Source organism: Gymnoscopelus braueri (genome assembly GCF_963280865.1).
Source record: "Gymnoscopelus braueri genome assembly, chromosome: 21".
Lineage (NCBI taxonomy): Eukaryota > Metazoa > Chordata > Actinopteri > Myctophiformes > Myctophidae > Gymnoscopelus > Gymnoscopelus braueri.
In genome coordinates, this window is record NC_137623.1 from 36708436 (window position 1) to 36728282 (window position 19847).

A 19847-nucleotide genomic window follows, 5' to 3' on the forward strand; every position below is an offset into this window, starting at 1 on the left:
TTTATTCACTCAGTGACGTACTCATTCAGTGATAGGGCTGTCAACTGACCTCAGGAATCTCAACATTAAAAGGATCCCTGGCTGATAAGCCAAATATGTAAAATTACAAACACCTTCAATATTTTGTTTATTTTAGAAATAGTTCATCTTTCACTCAACAGGGGCAATGCCTGTCGCAAGTTGATGATGTCATTTTCCTCTCTTAACCCTATGGAATTTATGGAATGCATGTAAAAAATAAAAAACAACTTAATACTTCTAAGGTTAATATTTTCTTTGCACGTGCATTCCATACATTCCATAAGGCTGGACCACACATGGACCAATGACATCATCGACGTGCGACGGGCATTGCCTCTCTTGCGTAAAATATGAACTGTTTCTAAAATGAATAACATATTTAAGGTGTTCTTTTTATTTTAGTTATAGAGGGCAATTATAATGTAATTAAGGCATATTTGACTTATTAGACAGGGATCAGGGGATAACATTTGAAATATGGAGATGCAATATAAGAGGAACAGGCTGTGGTCAATTAGTACTGCAGTGATGTGATTATGCTGAAGATCCTCGTTCAGAGCTGTTGTGTAAAACAGCAATTCTCATTCATGTTTTTGATACGTTAATTTTTTGTTAGATATGATTCGGTCTAGAATTTCACAGCTGTTTATACCGTAGGTAGTGAGATAAACCTCAATCGAACCCTAATCAAATTAGGCATTCTTGCTCATTCTTTTTTAATTGTAAATGTATTAACCACTTTCAAACTAGCATTCCTATTTTGGGCAGGTCATTGAAGAATAAAAAAAGAAATAATGGCCAAGACAGACGCATAGCTTGGTTAGTGTCTCAGTGAGTGTGTGCAGTGTGTGCGTGTCAGTCTGTGCACCTGTCCGTGTGTGTGTTCAGCTGTTGTCTCCTGTCCACAGTCTCATCTTGGTCTCTCTTTGCAGGACAAAACGCTGAGCCGCTCGGATCGAGACACAGGTGAGGCTCCGCGCCACAACAACACACACCATTCATCAACATGCAGACTCCAGCTTCCACTAGAACGCCTCTCTCTGGCCTGTTCCCCTCCCCGCCCTCCCTCCTTATCCCCCCAGAGAACGCAGTGTCAACCACATCGACACGCGAGGCCATGCCTTTAATCTCTGATAAACATCCCCCCCCCCCACACACCCCCATCCTGATGCAGAAAATCATTATTGACTCGCGACACATCAAAATCAATAGGTGCTTGATTGCCCGGCGTCTCATAAATTGACCATGCCGGTCGTGTTTTTACGTTGTTATTTTTATTCTCCTCGGCTTTCAAAGGCACGTTAACACATGGGCCCTTCATGTGTGGGCAGGAATGTTTTTCATACCCCCGAGACTCAATTCTCCATGCATGTGCCGATGTGGTCTTTGGAAGTCAACCCTCTCTGGGCTAGTTAGCACACGTTCCTGCTGGCAGATCTCGACGCCAGATTTATACCTGGTTGTACGCAGTCGCGTTGCCGAATAAACAGCTGATCTACGAGCTCACACTGTTTCTGGTGTGCAACTAAGTATAAAATCCATCTTCAGCGCCAGAGCATCGTCATAACCAGGGAGATGTTTTTCAGCAGGAGATGTTTTTCTAATTGTCTTTTCCTCTCATATTTCCTTGCAAGTAGTAAAATGTTTCTTCAATGACATGCAATGTCAAGTTTAAAAACCCAGCTTTTATTGCATGTCTTACACCGGCATAGAGCATATCGTCTCCATCTGTTGAAACCCTCAAATGTCCAAAACTGTTTCATTTGAAGATTCAAATTCGAAAATAGCGAAAGTAGCAGATCTGCAAGCTCGAAACGTGTCGCTTCGCGCCGCGTTTCGAGCAGATCTGCTACTTTCGATGCTTTTGTGTGACGCTGTAGTATGATCAAGTAGGGCGTTAGTTTACGAAAAAACACAAAAAGTTAAAATATGGAGATGCCCGCGACACTGGGCCCAACAGTGACGATATCTTGGGCATGTTATGGGTGAGGTGAGGGTGGCAATAGGTGCATGTCTTGTGTGTGTGTGTGCGTGCGTGCGTGCGTGCGTGCGTGCGTGCGTGCGTGCGTGCGTGCGTGCGTGCGTGCGTGCGTGCGTGCGTGCGTGCGTGCGTGCGTGCGTGCGTGCGTGCGTGCGTGCTCAGTCGTCATGCTTGTGACTCTGATATCTTGGAAACCAATTTAGCTGTGCCAAAAAAAGCAACACTCGTTCCAGGACGCCAATTTACATCTGGGTCTGATCCTGAGGTCTGCCAAAGTTCTAGCACCCGGCTACAGTTGCCAGCTCACCTTCTGCCAGCGCAGAACACAACAGAACAGAGCAGAACAGAGTGTCGCCCCCACAATATCACCTTTATTTCTACTTTTATTCCCTTTTTTCTGTCAAGTTTTACCTCCCAAGTTCTGACTTTGTGACAGAAATGTCAAAGTCACAAGTCAAGTGAATCAATATTTAATGTTTATTGAAAAGCAGAAGAATGTTTTGGGGGGTAACCAGGGGGGACAAGACGATATCACACAGCGAATAAACACCCCGACTGAAGCAAACAGCACTCACCTCCCCCTCGTCTCTCTTATCACCCACAGCATGGATAACAGCATGTCGGAGAGGGCACTTTTACTACGTTGGAATATAATAATGACTAATGAGTTACTTCTTGCCAAGGGGAACGGACCAAACGCACGCACGCGCACGCATGTGCACATTGGCATGTGTGCGTTGTTTACGTGTATACACACGCGTGCGTACGCCCCTCTCATTACCGGCTATAATGGGACAATGAATAGTTTAGCAGAGCAGCGAAGGCACTTCTTCTGCATGACAAACATGCCCTTCAGACCCGGACTGGCACGTGCTCGGGCACGCAAACACCCATAGCACACATGCACGCCCACACACACACACACACTCACAAGCTGCAGGGTGCACTTCTTTGCAGCACCTTCAGCATCTTTCAGTGTTCGCCTCAACTCGTCTCATAACTCTTCCTGGGAGTCGGAGATACGTTTAGAACTGTTCTAGCAGTATAATGGTTTTACGACGTAAAGCAGTGGTTCTCAAACTTTGTGTCAATGTCAAGGACCCCCAAAATGATTTTTATTTGGCCGCGGACCCCCATCTAAAAATATTTTGTTCCAGGGACCCCCAGAAGCAAAGATTTGAGTTACAAATAAAAATACATGTATTCAAAGATTTGCACACCTTTTCTAGATTTTTCAAAAATAGCAGATCTACAAGCTCATAGCGCGGCACTCGGTGCCGCGCTATGAGCTTGTAGATCCGCTATTTTTGAATAGCCAAAGTATAAAAGGTTAAAGTGGTTAAAATTAGTGTGATGCTATATTAGCACATTTTGCTGGGGGCCCCCTGGAACCCCCCCCCCCCAAGGACCCCACTTTGACAACCAATGACGTAAAGCATGTGTGGGCAGGGGAGATATTACGCTTTGAGCTTCATGCAATATTATCACCCCACATCTTACAATGAATATCTCTTGTCAACCAGTAGTGATCCTCCCTGACCACAGCATCTTATCTAAATGTCTCAGTTTAAGAGGGCAGGGAGGGAGACCAACTGATCTTGCACTTGTAAATCGCTTTGGATAAGAAATGCTGCTAAATGCCTGAGTTGTAAATTGTTAGTTACAGGTGGTGTTAGTGATGTTTGTTTAGTAATCATTGCTATAGAGTGTTTTTCCGTAACAGGGGTCTCCCCATCTCTCCTGCTCTTTAGTGAACAGACAATTTATTTTCAGGTGGGACAACAATTTCATCCAATCAGAATAGAGAACCCATTTATCAGCTTCAATTTTGTCTGCTCCTTTTTCCCCCATCACTTCCAATTTCACTTGTTTATTCCTGTATCCTGTATGATTTATCTCTCCTGATTGGATGAAATTGTTATCCTGACTTGAACATATCGGGATACAATACTAATACTCTCAGTGAGTTAAGTACTACTGTAAATGATGTTGTTTTTGAACACAGTGCTCGCTGCGTGGAACAGATGGTGCATTGAAACGGAATGCTTAATTCAAAATCTCTCAAGTAAACAGCGGATCTACAATCTCACAGCTTGTAGATTTGCTGTTTTCGGCTTCTGTAGCCAAGCCATCTTGAGCAAGGGTGACGGTTACTGTAAAAGAGAGAGAGAGAGCATGATAAGTTAAAAGGCTGTTCATAAAATATGACACGCACGCACACACACACACACACACACACACACACACACACACACACACACACACACACACACACACACACACACACACACACACACACACACAGTATAAATATCGTCTCTGTCAGATGTCCAAAACTGTTACTTTTCAGGATTCAAATTCAAAAATAGCAAAAGTAGCAGATCTACAAGCTCAAAACGCGTCGCTTCGCGCAGCGCTTTGAGCAGCGCTTTGAGCAGCGCTTTGAGCTTGTAGATCTGCCACTTTTGATGCTTTTGTGTGACGCTGTAGTATGATCAAGTAGGGCGTTCATTTACGAACAAACACAAAAAGTTAGAATATGGAGAACAACAGCGATATATAACCAGACAGTAACCCACACTCCTCCCTCTCTGCAGGTCTGCCCAAGATGTTAGTCATCAGGAACTACTTTGGGGTGCCGTGCCCGGCCTCCGGTCCGCCCCTCACCATCCAGAGCGGTGACATCATCGAGCTGATGTGCGCCGACGTTCACAGCCCCTGGTGGCAGGTCAGAGCAGTTTGGTTGTTTGACTCTCTCTCTCTCTCTCTCTCTCTCTCTCTCAGTCTCTCTCTCTCGCTCTATCGCTCTCTCTCTCTCACTCTCTCTATCAGACATCAGACCCAAAGATCTGGCATGGTCAGGCTCTATTCCCTTGTGTCTCTGTCTCTCGTACAGTACGTGCGTGGGGACTGGTGACAGTGACAACACCTTCACACACCATCTCTCTCTACCTCCGCTGCTCTTTATATCTCACTGTGACTTTTCTTCTTTATTCTCTCATCATCGCTACCTCATTTTTATCTAGCGCATTCCTCACTTTGAGAGTGTTGTGCGTGCGTGTGCGCCATGTGTGCAAACGAGCCCCCCCCCCATGTCCTTCAGATCAATTTTTCACCATGCATGTTAATTCGATTCCCGGAGGGTGGGTGCGTGTGTGTGTGTGTGTGTGTGTGTGTGTGTGTGTGTGTGTGTGTGTGTGTGTGTGTGTGTGTGTGCGTGTGCGTGCGTGCGTGCGGGATATTTTTGGAATGAAGGGGCTGACAGCTCATCGTCGTCTTCATGAGAACAGGGGAAGAGATTCATTCCAGCAACATGCAAAATGACACTGTACATGACCCACGGCGGATCAGACACCCCCCCTCCCCCCGCCCCTCACGCGCACGCAGTCCCTTTCACCGACGGCACACTGAGTCAGAGAGAGAGAAACACTCGATATCCGTCACCGTGGAAACCGGCGGGCCCATAATTCCTATTCCGGGGGGGTTCCAGACAAAGTAAAATCGATCAGCGTAATTTCATTTCGCCCGTCAGCAACCATCTGTTTACTCCGTCAATGTTATAGCGGCTTAATCATTACCGCGGCGCTATCAGGGGCCGCCACGAAAGAGAGCGATAAAATGTCATTGGGAGAAATGTATCACAGGTGCCTCGCAATGGCTGTAACACAATCAAAAGGAAGATACTTGTGCTAACTGTGTAGGCTACTGTAGGTCGGGAAATCATGAATTGTGAAAATTTGTGCAAATCTTTGAATATATATATATTTTTAAAGCGAGCATTTGTAACTCAAATCTTATTGCTTCTGGGGATTCTACAAAATGTCTTCTAAATCAAAAAAAAATATGTTGCTATAATTTCAGTGGTGCTCAAACTTTTTCATATCAAGGACCTCCCAAAATGATATGTATTTGGCTGCGGGCCCCCTTCTGAAAATATTTTGTTCCAGGGACCCTCCAACCCCAGAAGCAAAGATTCGAGTTACAAATGTTAGATATAGATAGATATAGATATCTTTCAAAGATGTGCACACATTTTCACGATTCTTTAAAAATAGCAGATCTACAAGCTCATAGCACGGCCCTCTTCTGTGACCAACGCGGAAGTGCCTCTCGCCTACAACAACTGTGGGCTATTTTTTGGGGCTGATAAAGTATAGTTTTTGACCGCGACGGAGGGGCGCCGTCTCAAGCAAACTTGAGCCACGAGAGGCACCGCTGAGCGAGCTAAAGCGAACGAGTCGCCGCGCCGAACGTTGCGAGGTTCGCTTGAGGTCGACTCAGCTGCCTTTCGAGTACAGAATCGTAAATCGTGTTTTGGCAAGAGCGTTTGCCCAAACTGCCACTCAAAGTGGCTCCTGGCAAATCACAGCACGTCCTTGCATAAGCGGTATAGGTTTTGGGATGACGTGTCTCTGTCAGGTGGAAACCTCATACAGTATGTCCAATACTGTACTTCTCAGAGGTTAAAATATGGAGATAAGAGCAACAATATATAGCAACATAGGTTTTTCAAAAAACTGTTAGGATTTAGAAGCCATTTTTAGAATCGGCCTCACGTCTTAATTGGTTAAACATGAGTGATACCACACACCACCGACATGATAAAATCCTGGATGGCGCCCCAAGTTTCACCTGCAGCTTGCAACTTTTTGTGAGCCCTTCGTTTTATATTTTTTCACAGCATTGATATGAGAGTACAGTAATAGTTCCGTGCGACGCTTGTTTTGCTGTGTGACAGTCTCTTGTCGCTTTCAACCAAACACGCTGTCACACTAAAGCAGAGCGGATTACCGCATCACACTCGGCCTTCAAAAGTGACACAGCGCCGTGGAAAACACTTTATTTGTCAGCTTTAGTTGTTAAATTAAGACACTGAGCTCTTGTGCCGGTTTCCCATGGGAGGAATAAGCAACTCTGTTATAGTCAGCTTCTCTCTCTCTCTCTTTCTCTCTCCCTCTCTCTTCCCCCGCCAGGCATTATTTCTTTCAACAATTGTTAACTAGGGCTGTAAAAAAATTGGACCATTCTTGTGTCACGAGCTAATTGTTTCTGAGTTATTGGAGACGGAGTCAGCCAGACGAACATAACCCAATTATCTCTCTGTGGTTCCAGGGCAAAATCCTGTCGACGAAGGAGGTTGGCTTCTTTCCAAGCGACGCCGTCAAGCCGTGTCCATGTGTAAGCAAAGCCCCTCCTCCTCCTACTGTGGCGCTATAATCTGGAAACAAGGACTCGCCTCAGTGGCTTTGCAATTGGCTACGCTATGTTAAAAGTGGTAGAAGTGGCTGAGCTTTTAACCCATTAAGACCGGGAAAGAATCTGTGTCATTTTTTGAATTCTTTGGGCTATTCAAAAATAGCAGACATACAAGCTCATACTTTTTTTTTACTCAAATCTTTGCTTCTGGGGATTCTAGTCTTCTGAATCCTAACCGTTTTTTTTCAAACTTGTTCATGTCAAGGTGTCAAAAATGTATGTGTATTTGGCCATGGACCCCCATCTCAAAACAATTTGTTCCAGGGACCCCCAGCAGAAGCAAAGATTTACAAATGCTCGCTTTAAAAATATTATGCATTCAAAGATTTGCACACATTTCCCAAGATTTTTCAAAAAATAGCAGATCTACAAGCTCATAGATATGCTATGAGCTTGTATATCTGCTATTATTGATAGCCAAAGTATAAAATAATGGTTTACTGTAAGTGGTTACACAGATGCGTTCCCGGTCTTAAGGGGTTAACTTGCTGTGTGTTCTAATAATGTCCGTGACTTGGCACGTATCCCAGTACCTAATCTTATAACTATACTTACTCACTTTTTAAACTGAGATATGTCTTTTCTTTACACGTTACGTTATCCATTCCTTTTTTCTATCCTATCATGCATGCACTGCTTCTGTATCAGGCTTTACTTGCATATCTTCCAGTCACGTAATGCGGTTTGTGCAAAAGGTATATTACATTCTGTGTGTGCGTAACCAGTTAAGCCTCTGTGTACTTGGTTGTGCGACAGATATCGAAAATAAACAATCTACAAGCTCACAACTTGTCGTCAACTTATCACATGCCCAAAATAGGGATGCCAGGGTTAAAAGTGGTTTATAAGCGTTTGATCCGTGCCTGATGTATACTTGCCGTGCCGTTGTCCCGCGCCAAAAATAGCCGATCTGCAAGCTCACAAAATAGCCCACTTCCAGTGCGCAACAACATCACATAGATATACAGTACTGTACATGTATAGATCAAGCCTTTTTCAATGAATGACTAAATCAGCACATTCAATAGATGTAAAGCTAGGGGTTACGTATGTAACCCCAGTTTTATTAGTACCGTAAGCAGCAATTTAGCCTGATTCAAGATCTTAAACCTGGTTTAAAAGGAAATAGGCATTTAGTATAGCGATGTAGATAGTGATACCATTTCAACCTGGTGTCCCTATTTTGGAGATATGCCAATATAGGTGAAGATTATCTGAACGTTTAACAAAATATTTCAAAAATGCATCACGATGCGACGTGTAGTGAGCTTGTAGATCGACTATTTTCACTCCTTTAAAATGTTTTTTAAATAATAATAAAAAAAGGAACGGTTTTGGACAAGGTTTCCACCTGACAGCACTGGTTGGAAAAAAGTACCCACATTTTTCACTTAAGTAAAAATATCAATACTGCAGTGTAGAAATACTCTGTTACAAGTAAAAGTAAGGTATTCAAAATTTTACTTGAGTAAAAGTGCAAAAGTATTGGTATCAAAATGTACTCAAAGTACCAAAAGTAAAAGTACTCATGGTGGAGAATGTCCCATTTCACAAGTTCAACATGTATACAAATCTTTTGAAAATAGCAGATCTACAAGCTCACAATGCGTCGCATCGCGACGCATTGTGAGCTTGTGGATCGGCTATTTTCAAATGGCAGAAACATATATAGGGCTGAAGTGGTTAATGGTATTTTTTGTGATAATAATCTAAATCTAAAGTAACTAGTAACTAAAGCTGTCAAATAATTGTAGTGGAGTAAAAGTACAATATTTGCCTCTGAGACGTAGTGGGAGTAGAAGTAAAAGTATTGAAAATGGGAAATACTCCAGTAAAGTAAAAATTCCTCAAAAGTGTGCATTAGTACTGTACTTGAGTAAATGTACTCAGTTACTTTACACCACTGCACGACAGCGACGATATGCGTCAGCTGTCAAGTAAAAGTATTGAGACTGACGTCTCAGTCCAGACAGTATGACCACACAGCTGCTTCCAGTATATGAGTTCTCCAGTAGATAACATGGCTCCGTTTATGCCCTTGTAAAGATAACCACAACATTAGTCTGGTTTAGTGGGGTTATTATGCCGTACCTTGGGGTCATTAGAAAGAAGTGTAAAAAAATAAACGCACCTGTTCAGAGTTTGAAAAAAGAAAAACACTGGAATATGGGACGGGTGGCATACACAAGAGTTCACTACAGTTCAGCAAAGGGTTGTGTGATTGATTGTGTAAGAAGAAACAGAATAGAAAGTGGTTTAGCCACTTGGACCCTATACAGTATATACTTGTTGACTGGAGTCCGTTTACAATTTACAATCGAGTCATCCACGGGCAGTGGTCGAAAGTAACTAAGTACATATACTCAAGTATTGTACTTTGCTGGATTATTTTACATTTTCAGTACTTCTACTTCTACTACATCTCATTTGTACTTTTTATTCCACTACAATTATTTGAAAACGTACTTACTGTACTTTGTAGAATTTTGTTATTATTGCAAAACATGCATTAACCATTTTATCCCTATATATTTCGGCTGTTTGAAAATAGCAGGTCTACAAGCTCACAACGCGTCGCTTTGCGACGCGTTGTGAGCTTGTAGACCTGCTATTTTCAAAAGATGTTTTACATTTCGAACACTGAAATAGGACATTCTGCATAATGAGTACTTTTACTTTTGGTACTTTAAGTACATTTTGATGCCAATACTTTTGTACTTTTACTCAAGTAAATTTTTAATACCGGACTTTTACTTGTAACAGAGTATTTCTGCATTGCAGTATCGAAACTTTTACTTCAGTAAAACATTTGAGTACTTTTTCCACCACTGCCCACGGGTCTATATTTGGTCCTCCTCCTTTTTTCCCCCCTCTACATAAAACCTCTGACACGTGGAGAGCTTGTAGATTCTTCTCCGAATGTTCGGCCCTCAGAATAGGGACGCTAGGGTTCATCTCGTTAACGTAATTAACACTGGTTTGGGAAAAAGTTGAGAGGGTAAAAATGTGGTTTAACGCTCACATTCTGTCTTCATGCCACCAGGTGCCGAAGCCAGTCGATTACTCCACACAACCCTGGTATGTTCCCAGTAAGAGCATTTCTCAGTCCCACACTCTTATGTTTATTTGATTTTATTTTAACACAATGTATTGCTTTTGTTTTGAATGACACTATTGGAACTCACATACTGTGTGGGAAATGTGCCAAAAATGCCAAAAATGTGCCAAAGCACCAGAGAAAGATGAATTAGGATAGTCTGGGTGTTTGTTTTAGACTGAAGCAGTGGTTGCCAAAGTTTTTTCGCTCAGGCCCAAAAGAGAAATGTGATGTCTCCCCGAGATGTGCTATCTTCACTACTTCTTACAAGTTTTTTTTCTAATTCATTGATTTAATTTATGAAAATATTTCTATTGAATGTTTTTTTAGGGACATTTTTAAAAGATTTTTGAAATAATAATACCAATTAAGAACAAAATGTAGTAAATGAACAATAAAGGGATATTTACTAGCGACCCATAACAAATGTGTCCGCAACCCACAAATGGGTCCCGACCCAGTGTATGGGGAACACTGGACTGAAGCCAAAAACACACCGGCGGTATGGTGTGATTTTTTTGCTTCACTTTCCTCAACAACAAGTGTTTTGAATATCTATCCAGCAAGTCACTGTCATGACTATGCATGTTGTAGCAGAGTAGCCCTGCCAGAAGACCACAAACCTAAGAATTATCTCCCTTTGCCACATCACGGGGCATCCCCTGTGGCTTAGCTGTAGTTGTTTTGTTTCCCCATACAGGCAGTGGTGGAAGAAGTATGCAGATCTTTTATTTCAGTAAAAGTAGCACCAAAATGTAGAAACACAGTAGAAATGGGTAACTCTGTATATTAAGTTCGGGCATATGATGCATTATAAGCACATTTATAATGCATACATAATATAATGTGCTTATAAGGCTTTATAACACTCGTTATAAATGTTTATAATCATGTATGACAACTTAAAACAAGATTTATGATGCAATATAATTACTGGTCATAATGCATTATAAGCTCAGTGCAACAGCACATTATAACTACAATAACTTAGGTTATGTGTCGTCGTTATAAGTTGTTATGCATGAATAATATATACATTACATATATACATACAATATAAACATTTATAATGAGTGTTATAATGACTTATAATGCATAATAAATGCAATTATAATGCATTACAGACCCAACCTTTAAGTAAAGTGTTACCAAAATGTGTTACGAAAAAATAAAAGTCCTGTATTCAAAGTTTTATTGAGTAAAAGTACAAAAGTATTGGCATCTTCATTCAGAAGAGCAAATATGATTGGATTGTAATTAATAATGCACTTTTGTGTACATGTGCACTTTAATGTTACAGCTGGTAAAGCTGGCGCTGATTTTAAATGCCAGTGGTGGGAAAAAAGTACTCACATGTTTTAGTGACGGAGCATAAATTAAGCTGTCAGTCTGTCCAAATAACATTTGTCGTTGTTGTTTTTGGCTGTCAGGTTCGCTGGGCCCATGGAGAGACTACAGGCAGAGTCGGAACTCATCAATCGGGTCAACAGCACGTACCTGGTCCGACACCGCAGCCGCGAGTTCACAGAGTACGCCATTAGCATCAAGTAAGTACATGTAAGATGTATTGTAACAAACTAAAGGTCCAGGGGCTCACTGGTGGTGATGTGTCCGTAATGTCCACCGCATCTGCCCTCACTTTATTGCAGTGGTGGAAAAAGTACTACAATTCTTTACTTAAGTAAAAGTATCTGCAATATAGAAATACTCTGTTACAAGTAAAAGTCCAGAATTCTAAATTTACTTGATTAAAAGTACAAAATATTGGCATCAAAATGTACTTAAAGTACCAAAAGTAAAAGCACAAAATTTTTTGAAAATAGCAGATCTACAAGCTCACAACGCGTGTGTCACAACGGGTGTGTCACATCGCGACGCGTTGTAGATCAGCTTGATCGTCTAGATCGTCTATTTTCAAATAGCCTACGAATAAAATAGGGCTAAAGTGGTTAATGTATGTTTCCTAATATCATAATTTATATCTGAAAAGTAACTACTAATTAACTCATTGAGTGCCATTCACGTGTTTCACGTGTTTCACGTGTTTTACCGCTATGGTGCAACGTGCCAATCACGTGTTTCACGTGTTTTTGAAAAAAAAATAAAAAAAAAAAAATGTAGTGGAATAGAACTATAAAATATTGAAAAATGGAAATAACTCAAGTAAAGTAAAAGCACTTAGTTACTTTGCACCACTGCTGTCTGGGAAGACAGGTATATTTGAACAGGCATATTTGAACAGAGGCGTCTTATGCTAGGTGTGTTTGCCAAGCCGTTCTGCTGGGACGTTGTTGTTGTTGCCAACAGGGAACCAGCAAGCCTCTTGGTGAGGGACAGACAGATTCCTTCTCAACGCCATTTAACTCATTTTTTTCTCCCAGTCTTCCTACAAAACATGGGCCTTTTTTTTAACAAGGCCTTCAAGTTCATGCAGCGTCGATGTCTTAATTGCTTGCGCGAATGCAAACAAATCTCTCGGTATACACCGCCGAGACTAGGCTATCAGACTGCTCAAAGTTATTAAAACACCTCTGTGTGTGTGAGAGAGAGAGAGAGAGAGAGAGAGGGAGAGGGAGAGGAGAGAGAGAGAGAGAGAGAGAGAGAGAGAGAGAGAGAGAGAGAGAGAGAGAGAGAGAGAGAGAGAGAGAGAGAGAGAGAGAGAGAGAGAGGGGGAACAGTGGGAACTACATTTTAAAAGAGTGTTGCAGACAAATGGAGATGCCCTCTCCTTCACCCCCCCACATCTGCTCAGACCTGGGAGCTGATTTCTGATGAGTTTTGGGCCGAATAGCCTCGAGGCCCTGGGCTTGTCAGAATTAAGCGGTAGCATTTTAATTTACGGCAGTCCTCAGTAACTGTGGGCTGTTTATTAGGGGGCTTCAACATCTAATATTGGGAGGTAAAAAAAAATGATGCCTAAAGAAACTAGCGTTCAGGGAGTGATAGAGATCAAGACAGGGCTAGGATAGCTGGGTGTGATGCACAAAGGAGGCTGACTGCATTGGTATTCTGATCGTGCGTCCACCGACGGTGTCAGGGGGCTCCGTATTGAATGGAAATGTCTTACTACACTGATTACACATGTTTTGACCAATATTGTTTTGCCATAAAGTGACAACATTTTTTAATCGATTTGAAATATTTAATTAAAGGTGCTGTAAGTGTTTCCCCCCTATTTTTTTTTACAAGTGTTAAATATCTCTTCTCATAGTAATCATTACTATAGTGTTTATTCAGCAACAGTGATCTCTTTAGTAAACGGAAAATACATTTCCAGGTGGATAACCAATTTCATCCAATAAGGAGAGAGAACCCATATTAGCTCATTGTTGTTTTGTTAAAAAAAATATGTAATTACATAATATTAAAGTTCAATATATTAAAATAACATTTAACTAAAACCTAAAATATATAATATTAATAGCTGACAATAAGCTGAGAAATAGCAGAATTGACAAGCTCACAGGACTAATCTTATACCCCAACCTGAATCTTTCCTAATCGTAAGCCTAACTCCTCACCTCAAGTTTAAACCATAACACTTTTTTTTTTCTTATGAGGACAAATGGTCCTCACAATGTTTGCTCATAATTTTTTTTTACTATACTTGTGGGGACATTTGTCCCTCACAGGTTGTATAATAATACAAGTACACACACACACACACACACACACACAGACACACACCTTCTCTCTCGACTTCCCATCGCTCGTGTGTCAGGAACCTTTGGGCCCTCCATGCATTACATGGACGGGGGCGGGGGGAGCGTCCCTAGGGGCCGTGGGGGATGGGGGGGAGTGAGGGGGGAGTGCAGGCTCCGATCGATGGCGGTGATCAGTGGCTGGAAATTACACTCATAACTTATTCAACGGCCCACAGGTACAGCAACGACGTGAAACACATCAAGATCCTGACCAAGGAGGGCTGCTTCCACATAGCAGAGAACAAGAAATTCCGGAGCGTATTAGTGAGTCATTTTTGGTTCCTTTTCTCTTTCTCTCTCTCTCTTTAAATTCCACCGCTTGCACCTCATAAATTAGTGATACTGTTCCCCCCCCCCAATGAAGTGTCAAATTTAGCTACAGAACGGGTGTACAGGAATAGCTGGGGTGGTGGCTCAGACCATATTGTTGCTGTCTGGCAGAAACCTCTTATCTCCATATTTTAGCAGTTTGTATTTTATTCGTAAATTAACGCCCTACTTGATCATACTACAGTGTCACACAAAAGCATCAAAAGTAGCAGATCTACGAGCTCGAAACGCGTCGCTTCACGCCGCGTTTCGAGCTCGTAGATCTGCTACTTTAGATGCTTTTGAATTTGAATCTTGAAAAGTAACAGTTTTGGACTGACAATATGGTCCCTGTGAGGACCCGGGTTCAAATACGACCCCTGTATTGTCTGGCATGTCTGATCTCTCTCTTTCTCTCTCTCTCTCTCTCTCTCTCTCTCTCTCTCTCTCTCTCTCTCTCTCTCTCTCTCTCTCTCTCTCTCCTCTCTCTCTCTCTCTGTGCCCTTGGTTTTCATTCTCTCTACATTGACCTGATTTGAATTAAAGCATAAAATGCCCCAAAATAAATCCCCCAAAAAATATATACAAAATATAAATACATTTAAAAAAAGCTGTGATTAAAGATGTGTTTACATTGGCCTCAGGGCTCAGGAGTTCTACATACTGTACACTAGCCTACTGTAGCAATTGCCTCTAAATTGTAGTTACTGGTTCTCAACCTAATAATTGGCAAAAACATAACATTTTAATGATAGTATAACATTAAAATCAAAGAGTAATACCAATAAATAAGAACTACGGTACGTAGGTTCCATCGATCCAAGGTGGAACGTAATCGATTGATTGTTCAAATAAACATGCTCTGAAAATGCACGTGGCATCAAGATGAACAAGTGGTCCCTGATCCATAACAGGTTGAGAACCACTGCACTAAGAGAAGACACACATTTAAGTTTAAAGGACAATTCCGGACTAAAATAACATATAGCCATTTTTTACTACTTATATTGATCCCCAATGACTGGCCATGGGGTCTATTAGCAGAATTGCCCCTGTCGTCCCTGGGCTATATAGCATCGCCCATAAGCATATCACTACTTCCGCTATTTATTGCAAAAGTGAGTAGTTGTTTTGGGGTGAGCACAACTGCCAATCAAAGCGACTATTTGCCAATCACAGCGCGTCTCTTCCGGGACTTGGCAAAACACATAACGGAAGTAGAACGGAAGTGGTTCTACGCATGCGTGACTGGTTTATCTGGCAGCGTGTCACACTGCCACCTAGCCACCTGGCATGCACACTACAGCGTTCTCAATCACTTCGTTCTTCGTCTCTGTGTAAACGCAGAGAACGCACTTTGTTGTTTTCTGTTCTGATCGTTACCGTGTAAACGTGACCTATAATATACAAGTAGATTTTACTGTATATAGTTGAAAGCTGCAATAATAATAATATTAATGTAGTGTAGTATTATCAATCATTATTAGTTTGTATTACACCCAATTTAACCAATTGCAAAATTTTAACACCAATTTTTTTTTTTTTCGCAAGCGACAGTTGTGATGTTTTGTAACACCTTAACCAATTCTTAAGAAAAGAGTGTCAACAATGTACATGATGTATTGTGCAGGAGTTGATAGAGTACTATAAACACCATTCACTGAGGGAAGGATTCAGGAGCCTGGACACGACGCTGCAATATCCTTACCGGGAACCAGAAAACGCTGCCATGCTCCGTGCTAACCGGCCTGGTGGAAATGGTGAGTACCTTACTACCTTCTCAACAACAAACCTAGAACAACACGCACAAACATTTATTTATTTATTTTTTTATGTTTTTAACTTTTATGCTTTTATACATTTATCTTCAGTCTGACCAGAAGCAGGGATAAATCATATCATTGTTGTCGGGTAGAAACCTCTTAATTCGTTTCTGGGTAAATTAAGGATCATACTAGAGTGTCACACAAAAAAAAGTAGCAGACCCGCAAGCTCGAAATGAGGCGCAAAGCGGCGTGTTTTGACCTTGTACTGTAGATCTGCTACTTTTGCTGTATTTTCTATTTGAATCCTAATATGTTTTGGACATATGAGGTTTTCACCTGACAGAGACGATATCCCCCCAAGGGATTAACCAGAGGGAGAGGGAGGGGTATCAAAAGCACAGGCATGAACCCCCCCCCACACACACACACACACTGTCACGGGAAGACTTAAAAAAGTATTTTAAAAAAGTCCTTCGATCAACTCTTTGGGGGTGGCTTTGCCGAGTTTGCACTTTAGGGAATGTTTGTTTTTATTTCAGTCAACTGCCGTTTTACTAGGCAGCCCTAGTGAAATACTATAATTTATATGTTTCAAGTGTAAAAAATTGCTTCCTGACAACGAGTGAGAGTGACAGACAATCAATGTGCTACAGTGGAGAGGAGAAAAATCATTCAGACAAACGTAAAAACCATTTCAGACAAAATGTAAAAGGCAAAGGGGAAACACATGGGGTTCATGTGTAGTTCAATAGCACATCAGTTGGTTCAAAGGCAGAGCCTACAGTATATTAATCTTTAACCAGGCACAGACCGCAGCATCCTTCATTACCAGCAGGCAAGGCCAAGTCTTTCAGTTTTAATGAGGTCTAGAGAGAAAGCAGAACTTCACCATGTTGACTGAGGGCTTGGTTTGAATGGATGCTCTGGTGGTGTGGCTGCTGGCGATTGTTTCTGCAATGAACTAGGAATGCAAGTATCGATAATCTTTTCGATTAATCGAATAATAGATAAAAAGTATTTTAACACATCGACCGCCAGAGGTTAATCTCATAATGTACTCACCAGTGCCAAGGTGTTTTTGTTGTTTTTTTGTTTTTTTCATGTCGCCATAGATCTTGTTAAAATCCTTAAGATTGAGCTCTACACGGTCTGTTTACATCCGCGAGATCTCCCTGTATCTCCCAGTGAAGATCGCGTGTCAAACGGGGTATCCATGTTGTAGTTAGGGACCAGTCGAAATTTACATAAGGGGGGCATGGAGGAAATGTATGTGCCCTGATCTAAAATGCCATGACCCTCCCTTTGACAAAAAAAAAAAATCAATGACCCTCCCCAAGTGATTACAAAAAAAAGAGTAACCCTCCCCGCCTAGAAGTGTCACGATATATTGTGCCACGATATAGCCTATCGTGGTATTCAAATGTGATGATAGGTATTGTCATGATGTCATACTGTATCGTAATATTTTTTTAATTGTTTTTTTAATAAAAAAAAAACACTTTCTTTTTTTTTGCCGGTGAAAGTTAGGAGTTTTTACTGTATGATATGAAATGTAAAGCTTATCATAATCATAGTAATTATTAATCATGTCCTCCATCATATTCAAGGTATTTTGGAGAGAAATGAAACAGACTCCAGTCAGTCACTTTCAGTTTAAAGCACTGCAGAGGGGAGGTGTTGTGTGTCAGCTGATGCTCGTTGACGCTCGTTAATGTGACATGCATCTGCACTCTCTACATCTAATCTAAGATTGTATTATACTGTATCTGGTATTATAGATTTTTTTTAGCTGTTGGAAATAACTAGGCTGCACTTGGTTGGTAAAGTCCAGATGACAAAAATATGAGGTTTGTGGAATTTATAGTTATGCAGTCTTATATTATATTATATTTGTTATATTAGTGTCTATCTGTCCTCTGAAACAATGGGTTTATAGTTAGTGAGAACTTCACTTCTCCATTAAGCTTGCTCAAATGTATTTATTTGTGTGTACAAAGCACTTTGTAATTGTTTCTAACTTGCTTTATAACGTTATTTATAAGATGATGGCCAATGTTGATGATACATGAGAAAAGAACATTAATAATATATCATATCGATATCATGCCCAACATCATGTATCGTATTGTGAAATTCTTGACACCCCTAACCCTCCCCATCAAATACAACATGACATTTAAAACTGATATGTCCAATGTTTTGCTTTCCACATTGATTAGAACATTGCTGTAGTGTAGTCAGTCTTGCTAAATGCACAGTGTATCTGTAGTAGTGGTAGCAGAATGGATAGTGTTCTCATCTTACATGTGGGAAACCCATTGAATCCTGGTCAGATTGAAGAAAGTTGAATATTTGGTAACCAGTAGTTTAAAACTTGTGTCACTCTGCCCTTTTAATTATCAACTACAGTGACTACAACTACACTGTTGCCTACATAAAACAAATTAGGCTATCAATTATGGCCTGATGCTTCTGGTTTTACTTGTGGAGCTAGGCATCTATACACAACTGTCCATATAGATCCACATTAATCACATGCACAGAATTACTTCAAATGATTATGAATATCCAGTTATAGTAGGCCTATTTATAATGCATCTCTCCAATAACGCCTGTTGAAGTTTTGCTTAATTGTTCAACCACCATCGTTAAAGGAGAATTCCGGACAAATTAAGTGTTATCTTTGATGTCTCGTTACTCACCTACCGACGTAAAAAGTGGCGTTCTTTTTTTCCATAGATTCCCCTGTCGTCATTTTTTAAACCCCCTCCGTTGTCATAATGGGAGCGCGTGGGTTAGGGAAATTCGTCTATTATAACCGATGCAAAGTTATTTTTTTCTCTACTACTATTCATTTTAGAGTCTCATGATAGTCAAACATGCGCTGAAACTTCCTGCGAGGCTACCGTTAATGGCGAACGATTTAACACTGGATGCTTGTTTCTTTCCAGAACCTGGCAACTCGTGTTGCCAGGTTCGGAGGGGGTTTAAAAAATGACGACAGGGGAATCTATGGAAAAAAAGAACGCCACTTTTTACGTCGGTAGGTGAGTAACGAGACATCAAAGATAACACTTAATTTGTCCGGAATTCTCCTTTAAGACGCTGAATAGATTTGACTGGGTCGTTCACACTCGCTGTGCGTTGATGGCTTGTTAACGACCGTCATTGATTCTAAATAGACAAGGTGTTACTTGATTTGAATTCTTTGTATCCTTTGAAATGGAGAGGGGTCATTGACCACTGTTCTGCTGTACTAAAAAGGTATATAAAAAACGGACTATTTTATCAATTCAAAATTGCATGACCCTCCCTTGGATTCAAAGTAAAATTAGCTGACCCTCCCTTGGACCAAAATTAGAAAGGCATGACCCTCCCCTATTTTCCTCCATGCCCCCCCTTATGTAAATTTCGACTGGTCCCTTAGAGCGGATTACGTTAAACAGTGAAATGCGAGGAGAAAAAACTACAGGAAGAGAATTGAGTTTCAGTTTCGTCTGTAGAATGGGAGCGGGCGTGATCGTCAAAACCGGATCCCAAATAATTCTATTTCCGGTCATCAAACCGGAAACGGAAGTGGATCAAAAAAATTCCGAAAGTGCACCCGGACTGCGCATGCGCGAAAAGACCGCAGCCCGTAGGGCTACGGTCTCGGCGCTTAACAGTTGGATTTAACGGACCGTAGGACTACGTTCTTGGCGGTTAATGTGTTA

General features: G+C 41.2%; 1 protein-coding gene across 5 annotated transcripts in view; it reads left to right on the forward strand.

The window, feature by feature from the left end:
- The window catches only part of vav3 (vav guanine nucleotide exchange factor 3), a 109828-nt gene that overhangs the window by 82199 nt on the left and 7782 nt on the right, over nt 1-19847 (forward strand). For 4 of the 5 annotated variants that reach the window (XM_080418258.1, XM_080418260.1, XM_080418259.1 and 1 more), the window contains 7 exons: nt 954-987; nt 4600-4730; nt 7115-7180; nt 10302-10336; nt 11786-11902; nt 14236-14323; nt 15999-16128. In XM_080418258.1, the coding sequence (XP_080274384.1) occupies nt 954-987; nt 4600-4730; nt 7115-7180; nt 10302-10336; nt 11786-11902; nt 14236-14323; nt 15999-16128 (601 nt within the window). Of the gene's footprint in view, nt 1-953; nt 988-4599; nt 4731-7114; nt 7181-10301; nt 10348-11785; nt 11903-14235; nt 14324-15998; nt 16129-19847 lie in introns of those variants that run through there. The other variant, XR_013932413.1, reaches the window with a different exon arrangement.